The sequence below is a fragment of the Microcebus murinus genome, chromosome 12, assembly GCF_040939455.1.
Source record: "Microcebus murinus isolate Inina chromosome 12, M.murinus_Inina_mat1.0, whole genome shotgun sequence".
Taxonomy (NCBI): Eukaryota; Metazoa; Chordata; class Mammalia; order Primates; family Cheirogaleidae; genus Microcebus; species Microcebus murinus.
In genome coordinates this window covers 93,221,359-93,229,678 of record NC_134115.1, presented here as the reverse complement: position 1 = coordinate 93,229,678, position 8,320 = coordinate 93,221,359, and the positions used below count along the sequence as shown (strand labels likewise).

The 8,320-nt window shown below is 68.3% G+C and overlaps 1 protein-coding gene across 3 annotated transcripts; it reads left to right on the top strand.

The window, feature by feature from the left end:
* Nucleotides 1–33: 33 nt before the first annotated feature.
* On the top strand, nucleotides 34–7,698 carry LHX3 (LIM homeobox 3). 3 transcript variants are annotated; one of them, XM_020289197.1, is made up of 6 exons: nucleotides 34–121; nucleotides 4,042–4,213; nucleotides 4,943–5,145; nucleotides 5,788–5,939; nucleotides 6,118–6,286; nucleotides 7,280–7,698. In XM_020289197.1, exons 1-6 carry the CDS (start codon nucleotides 34–36, stop codon nucleotides 7,696–7,698), a joined length of 1,203 nt encoding a protein of 400 aa, XP_020144786.1. The 3 variants fall into 3 exon arrangements, with proteins under 3 accessions (XP_020144786.1, XP_012637435.3, XP_020144787.1); XM_012781981.3 differs by lacking the exon at nucleotides 34–121 and adding an exon at nucleotides 1,978–2,071; XM_020289198.1 differs by lacking the exon at nucleotides 34–121 and adding an exon at nucleotides 2,933–2,939.
* The last annotated feature ends 622 nt before the right edge of the window (nucleotides 7,699–8,320 follow it).

Sequence of the window (8,320 nt, the reverse complement as noted above, 5' to 3'; positions counted from 1 at the left end):
CCGCACCACTCGGCCCGGCCCCGCGCCGCCGCGATGCTGCTGGAAACCGAGCCCGAGCGGGACGGAGAGACGCCCGGAGCCCCCGCGGCCACCGCCGTCTGCGCCTTCCGCGGGACTCGGGGTGAGAGCCCGGTGCACCCCAAGCCCTCGGGCAGGGAATGAGCACCGCAGGACAGGAACCGCAAGGGCGGGCAGAGGGACCCCGATGGGGGGACACTGAGCTGGGAACAGCAGAGGGGAGTGGAGTCCGCAGCGGGCGGGGGCAGGGAGGGCCTGGTGCTGGCCTGAGAGGGTGCCCGGCTGTGGTTGAAGCAGAGGCCCCCAAAGAAGACAGGGGTATCGGGTGTGGCTGGGGCGATGGGGTGGAGTGAGAGGTGCCAAGTTCCCCCAGAGACCACTGCCCCTCAGCTGCCCCCAAGCACCGCCTGGGCGTCTGTTCAGACCCCAAAGCTGGGACCCCAAGACCAGTCTCCCGCCTGAACTGCCCTCCCCAAGGGCCATTCCACTATCTCGGACGCTGGGAAATAATGGAGCCATTGTTGGTGGGCCGGCCAGATGCCCAGCGGCATGGGGCCGCCTGCTCTTTGACCGGCTGCCCGCCCGCCCCTTCCCCAGCCGGGCCACACAGGGACCCCTCCTGCCTCCGCAGCAGCTGACAACGGCCCACACCCTGCGCCGGCACCCACCCGGCTTCAGGCCCGTGTGCTCTGGCCCTGTCCCTTCTGGGTAACAAGGGTAGTGCAAAGTGAGGGACAGAGAGCGGGCGCGGTGGGCTGCTGGGTGCCGGGGGGAGGGGCTGTGGTTTTCCTGCGCTGTTCCTGCCAGGCCTGGGCCCTTCAAGCTCACTGTCCGGAAGCCAGAGGCAGGGTGAACAAGGTATTACTGTCGGCCCCCGGGTGGAGGGCCTTGGAGGATGGCATCGACCTGCTAGACCCCCAATACTTCCTGGATGTCTCTGCTCACTGCTGTGGGGGGCTGCCCTTGCTGTGACCATCCTGCTGGGGCTCGCTCACTGCTGTGTTCTGGCCCGGTGGCTGCTCAGAGCCGGTGCTGGTCTATGGCTGATGCTGTGGCCCTCTGGGCAGGGGCGGGAGCATCCCTCTACCTACAAGGACAGGTGGGTCCCGTTGGGCTCACCTGTTTGGATTGGGGCAGGATGCTGGAGAATCAGGTGAAGGGACCATGTTCGGTGTGAGTCTGAGTGCCGGGCATCCGGGGGAGGGGGGTGTATCCTGGGGCATCCCCAGCTCGGCTCCTCCTGACGCGGGCCTGGGCTGCGTGTCAGGCCGGGGACACTGGGCCTCTTCTCTCCCAGGAGTAGTCTCATTCCTGTGCCCACTGCGGGCAGCCCGTGAGGGTCTGGGATCGCGTCTGGCTCTGGTGGTTCGATATGAAGCCTTGGGCGCCACACTCGCCCTTTCTGGGTTCCTGGTTGTGCTCCTGCCACAAGCTCCGGCTCCTCAGGAGGCCAAGTCTTAGCGGCGGGGGGGGGGGGGGGGGGGGGGGGGTACCCGGCTCCCTCTTGACTCCTGACCCCTCCCAGGAAACCGCAGCCCTCCCGGCGCGCACGAGCCCAGGCCGAGGTCAGCGGCCAGCGCTTGGGCAGGAAGCGGCCCGCCGGGGTGAGCGCCCGAGGGCGACGCTTACCTGGATCCTCCCCTGCCGGTCGCGCCCTCCGGCCGTGCACGCGGGCCGCGTCTGGGCCGCGCAGGTCGGGCGCAAAGGCGCTCAGAGCCCGCAGTCGCCCCGGGCGCGTCTCGGCGACCCCCGGCCCCGCCCCGCGCCGCGGCCCCGCCCCCCGGCCGCTCCGCCCTCCGCGCGGCCCGAGCCTCGGGGCCCCAGGGCTGCCCGCGGGCGCAGCGCCCGGCGGCGCTGGGAGTCGCTTGGACGCCGGCTCGGGGCCATTGCGGCCGTGGGGTCGCCGGGTCCCGAGAAAAGTTCGGGGCCGGAGAGCGGTGGTGCCGAGCGGCAGGACCCATGGAGGCGCGCGGGGAGCTGGGCCCGGCTCGGGAGTCTGCGGGCGGCGACCTGCTGCTGGCGCTGCTGGCGCGGAGGGCGGACCTGCGCCGAGGTGCGTGTCCCAGCCGGGCGGCTGCATGGGGAGACCGAGTCCTCGAGCCTTTCCGAGCCTGGCCGAGGGGGCCAGCAGCAGCCCGGGACTTGGGTGGGAGCGGGTGCGCGGACCCCCACACGTCCACGCCTGGGCGCCCCAGCTGCGAGTTTGTGTCGGGGGGCCCCTGCGCTGCGTTGCGTTGTTGTGTCGTGTGGTCGTGGCGCGTCCCCGTTCAGGACGAGGAGCCCGCAGGGGTCCAGGGTGGGCTTAGGAGACCCTGAGCCTACCTCCTAGACTGGAGGGTGTGCAGGGAACAATCGCGGGGCCCGGTGACCAGAGGCAGGAGGGGCCCGGAGAGGACCAGGGGAAACAGAGGCAGAGGCACGGGCCAGGGTCGAGCGGGACCCCGGCCATGTCATCCCTAAGCCGAGTGGCGGTGTCTGCGTCCACACGCACCTGCTGCTTGCCGCCTGGGCTGATGGTCACGACATGTCTACAGGGAAAGCCCCAATTTCCTGGTGGCACCATTCTTGCTACCAGCGCCTTAGCTCTCAGCCAACCTGGGCGATTCTCCGGGGGCTCCCGGGCGGGAGGGAGGCGCCCGGGCGGTGGGGAGTAGGAGGGACAGAGCGGGCGGGAAAGGGGTTACATCCAGGCTGTGGGGTCTCCTGTCCGCCACTTATTTATTTATTTTCCGACGGTTCCTGGGAGGGGTGGCCACAGGGCTGGGAGGAAGGGGTGGGAGGCGGAGGGAGCCGAGGGAGGGAGGGGGCTGGGCGCGCCTCGCCCGGGGAGAGCCGGCGCTGCGGGCGGGCGCCGGGCGGGAGGCTCGCCGGTTCGTCGGCGCGGAGGGCAGGAGACCCGCGAGCTGGAGTCGCCATGCAGCGTAAGGCCGGGGTGGCGGGCGCGGGGCGGCAGGGGCGGCTTTGCCCCACGCGGGCGCGGGGCTGCGCGGCCCAGGCGCTGTCCGGCCCTCGGTGCTGAATCCTCGCTGCGCGGGGCTGTCGGACCGCGGGATCCAGGCCGAGTCCTCGCCGCCGGATCGCTGCCCGCGACGGCCACCTGGGCCGAACGACAGTCCTCACGCTCCGCATTCGGGGCCGCGGTTTTGCCAGACACGGGACCGCGTCCATCGAGAGTTTCCCGCCACCGCGAGGAGGTCCGGCCCGAATTTTGGCCAGGGAGCCCATACTAACGAAATCCTCCCCAGAGCGGGCCGGTGGGCGGGTCGCAGCCGGTGGCGCTGGGTGTGCTGGCGAAGTGGGCGCGGTAGTGAACAGGACCCAGCCCCGGCGGGCTCTCACCTCTTCCAGAGACCTCTGCTAAATTGGCAGGTAGTCCCCAGCCCGGGAGCTCCTGGAAAAGCTACTCACAGACTCTCGGCTCCCAGGGCACCCTGTGCCTTCTCAGCCTGTCCCCCAGGGGCCGGCAACCCTTGGCGGCAGCAGGGGAGAAGGGCCGCTTGTCCAGCTGTCCAGTCCTCACAAACGCTTCTGCCCCCAGCCAAAGACAGGGAGGGCACAGACTTGCACCCCGGGGGCTGGCAGGCGCCCAGGGCTGGGTGCTGAGCTTGCAGGCTTGTCTCTAGAAAAAGGGGCCCACGCTGGCCGGTGCAGGCATCGAAAGCGACCCGAGTGGCGGCCCTGTCCCCCCACTTTGGGTTTTCGTCTGAGCTCAACGTGGCTCTGGGAGCATTCTCGACGGACAGCACTGGGCTTCGTGGAGTGGCCTGGGCCGCTTTCCTGCTCCGGACGGACACATTTCTAAACCTATTTCGGTTTTCCCCTTAGCCGCAGCCAGGCCGTCGGAGGTGGTGCCCACGCGCCCCTCAGCAGGAGCCAGGCAGCCGCGCAGGCCGGGCTGGGGAAGCGGGTGGCAGGGAAGGGGCCTGGTGCGGGAGGGGAGGCAGCTCGGGCTAGGGTGGGAAGGAGACTCCGCTGCTCCGGGTCTTAGACCTGCCGGTGACCGGCGGCTCCTCGTGCCCGCAGAGGTCCCGCTGTGCGCGGGCTGTGACCAGCACATCCTGGACCGCTTCATCCTCAAGGCCCTGGACCGCCACTGGCACAGCAAGTGCCTCAAGTGCAGCGACTGCCACACGCCGCTGGCCGAGCGCTGCTTCAGCCGCGGGGAGAGCCTGTACTGCAAGGACGACTTCTTCAAGTGAGCCCGGCCGGCCGCCGCGGGCGCGGGAGGGAGGGAGGCAGGGAAGGAGCCAAGGCGCAGCCTGTCCTGCAGGAAGGGGGCTGGGAGTGTGGCCACCCGGGGCGGGGCGGTTCCCCCAGCCCCTCACGATGGCCAAGTGCTGGGGGTCCCGGCCCCTCCGGTCACCCAGGCGGGCACCCTGGGGCTCAGCCTAGCCCAAGCGTGAGGCCGGCCTCTCCATGAGTGCTCCCTGGGTAGCTGAGACTGGCTGGGACATCAGCACACATTATTTGGGAAAAAAAGTTATTTATTTTGTAATTCATGGGAGCAGTCATTAAAAAAATATAAGCTCGCTTTTGTTGAACTCTATTGGACTTACTCCCTTTTAAATTGTTGTTTAGTCCCTAACGCTGGGGAGTTTCTGGCCCACCGGCCCTTCCTGGCTTAAGCCTTGGGGTTTAGGGGAGCTGCCCCCGGCAGGCCTGTCCCCCCCAATCCGCCTTCCCTGGATCCGGCAGGAGCAGCGGCTGTGCTCCCCACGGTCCCCCAGCCCCGAGGGCGAACCCCCTTCTCCGACACGGAAGCAGCGGGCAGCTCTGCGCCTGTGAGCAGGCTGCTGACGCTGAGGCAGGGCCCCACCCAGCCCTCCTCCGGAGCCTCCCGCCAGGCGCCGCGCCCTGACCCGCTTGGGGCGAAAGCGGCCACCCCGCTGCCTGCCGCGCTGAGCCCGCCCTGTGCGTCCCGCAGGCGCTTCGGGACCAAGTGCGCCTCGTGCCAGCTGGGCATCCCACCCACGCAGGTGGTGCGCCGCGCCCAGGACTTCGTGTACCACCTGCACTGCTTCGCCTGCGTGGTCTGCAAGCGGCAGCTGGCCACGGGGGACGAGTTCTACCTCATGGAGGACAGCCGGCTCGTGTGCAAGGCAGACTACGAGACGGCCAAGCAGCGAGGTCAGCGGGAGGGACTGCGGGCGGTCGCCCGGGCTGGCCCCAGCGGCGCCCCAAGACCCTCCTTTCCCGGTCTGAAAGTGGGGCTAAGGCCAGTCTGGGGTGTGGGGTTGGCGGATCCCTCATGGCGGGCGCCTAAGGCGGGTGGGACGCTCACCGAGGGGCCTGGGGACTGGCATTAAGGTGCCTTCCCTGGGGACTAGGGCGGCACTGAGAGGGCGCGGGGACTCAGAGAGGGGTCGTTCACGAGGGGGCACGGGGAAGGCAGGGTCTGCGGTCTTAGCACCAGCTTCCTTAGCAGGGGGGGGTCCTTTGAACTACTCAGATTACCCCCCTTGGTCTGAACTGCCCCCTAAATCCTTGACCGTGAAGACCTGGCCTTACACACACCCTTAGAATAAAGGGGAGCCCGAGGAGGCCGGGGGAGCGGGCCGGTGGGTTCTTCGTGAAGCACTCGCCCCTGCAGTGCACCCCTCGCCCGCCCCTCCCCTGCCCTGGTGCGCCCCATTTTCTCCAGTTGAAGCCAGCGCCCTGGCACCCCCCTCACCTCCCGCTGTGGCCGGTCGTCCTGGCGCCCCTGGCGGGGGTGGGGGGAGTGGGCATCTGGGGCCCGGCCGGGGGCCTCACCGCCCGCCCTGCTCGCAGAGGCCGAGGCCACGGCCAAGCGGCCGCGCACGACCATCACGGCCAAGCAGCTGGAGACGCTGAAGAGCGCCTACAACACCTCGCCCAAGCCGGCCCGCCACGTGCGGGAGCAGCTCTCCTCCGAGACGGGCCTGGACATGCGGGTCGTGCAGGTCAGCACTGGGGGCGCCACCCTGGCCGCCGGTCCCGCTCCGTCCCTGCTGCGTCCCGTCCCCGCCTCTCCCGGGCCGCAGGTGGCTGCCGCCTCCCAGCAGAGTGGGGAAGCCAGGCGCCCGCGAGTCCCCGAGACCCCGGCCCCCTAGCTGCCACTCCCCCGCCCCCGCCCCCCAGGTCTGGTTCCAGAACCGCCGGGCCAAGGAGAAGCGGCTGAAGAAGGACGCGGGCCGGCAGCGCTGGGGACAGTATTTCCGCAACATGAAACGCTCCCGCGGCAGCTCCAAGTCGGACAAGGACAGCGTCCAGGAGGGCCAGGACAGCGATGCAGAGGTGTCCTTCACTGGTACGGGGGACCCCGGGCGGCCACTCCGGCCAGAGGAGCTCGGGGAGGGAAGGGCAGGGGTGCGGTCGGTTGCAGGGAGCCTGGACTGTCTGAATTCCCTGGTTAGTGGATTCTTGGGCTCTTTCAAAAAAAACATGTCACTTATGGACCCGGGCCCCCATCCCGAAGCCCCCAGTTGGGCACTCAGGACCGCTGCTCTTGCCCTAGCGGGGGGGGGGGGGGGGGGGGGGGGGGGGGGGATAGAACCTCTCTGACCCCACCTGTCTCTAAGCGGGGCACCTGCTGGGTGGGCTTTCTCTCGGGGAAGGGTCCAGACTGTCGCTCTGGCTCCCAGCCCTGGCAGTGACGTTGTAGGGGGTAAGTTTAAAGATGAAAAGTCCAGGCTGGGCTCCTGTAATCCTAGCACTCTGGGAGGCCGAGGCGGGAGGATCGCTCAAGGCCAGAAATTCGAAACCAGCCTGAGCAAGAGCGAGACCCCGTCTCTACTATAAATAGAAAGAAATTAATTGGACAACTAAAAATATGCAGAAAAAAATTAGCCGGGCGTGATGGCGCATGCCTGTAGTCCCAGCTCCTCAGGAGGCTGAGGCAGGAGGATCGCTTGAGCCCAGGAGTCTGAGGTTGCTGTGAGCTAGGCTGACACCATGGCACTCACTCTAGCCTGGGCAACAGAGTGAGACTCTGTCTCAAAAAAGAAAAAAGAAAAGAAAAAGAAAAAGTCCCGTCTGCTTGCTTGGTGTTGGGGAGGGGAGAAGATCCCAAGTCCCGAGTCCCGCTCTCTGGCCCCAGGGACACATCATCCCACCCCAAAGCCACCCTCAGAGGGCTGCCCTGTGGCCTGAGGCTCCCCCCCAGCCGCTCTGGACACACACTTCCTGGTGGGCAAAGAGCAGGTGGTGGTGTCTGCACCCCTCCTGGCTGCCTTGGGGACTGTCCCGGAGGGGCGCGGCTGGGGGGCTGGCACTGATGGGAACCCCCCTGCTTCCCTTGCAGATGAGCCCACCATGGCTGAAATGGGCCCCGCCAACGGCCTCTACGGCGGCCTGGGGGAGCCCACCCCAGCCTTGGGCCGGCCCTCGGGAGCCCTGGGCAGCTTCTCCCTGGAGCACGGCGGCCTGGCTGGCCCCGAGCAGTACCGAGAGCTGCGCCCCGGCAGCCCCTACGGCGTCCCCCCGTCCCCCGCCGCCCCGCAGAGCCTGCCTGGCCCCCAGCCCCTGCTGTCCAGCCTGGTGTACCCCGAGGCCAGCTTGGGCCTCGTGCCCTCGGGGGCCGCAGGCGGGCCCCCGCCCATGAGGGTGCTGGCGGGGAACGGACCCAGCTCCGACCTGTCCACGGGGAGCAGCGGGGGCTACCCCGACTTCCCCGCCAGCCCGGCCTCCTGGCTGGACGAGGTGGACCACGCGCAGTTCTGACGGCGGCCCGGCTCCACCCAGCACTGGACGGACGTGAGCAGTCCTGGCAGCGCCAGGCCCCGGGTGGGCGACTTGGGGCTTTGTGGACCCCCCAGGAAGGACATGGGCAGGGGCCTCCCTTGGCCCTGGGGCTGAGGGACTCTGGCCCCTTCTCACCGGGCGTCCAGGTGAGGGGTCCCCCGCCGGCCGGTGACTCTGGGGCCTTGTTTTGTAAGCAAACTGCTCCCCTTTATCGACCAACCAACTGGGCACTTGCTGCTGTGTCTAGACATGAAATGTCACCCCTCGAGGCCAGGCCTTTGGGACGGTCAGGCCCAGCCCAGACCAGCACAGCCCAAGGGCTGGAAAATGCTTTCATTTCTAAAATTAAAAAACAACAACAATAATTTCGCTTTCACTCCCGGGCTCTGTATGTCTCTGAGTTGTTCACCGCTCAGCCCCCCCTTCGGGTCAGAGATGGGCCTTTCTCTCCAGGCAGGAGGCCACAGCGAGGTGCACAGCGGGGCCACGTCTCTGTCCCCATGGTCACTGGCAGACTCCCTGCCACCAGCCCCTCCTACCCCCGGGAGCCTCCACATCCACTTCCCCTGGTCTCAGGGCTTTCTGTTCCTGACCACCCGGA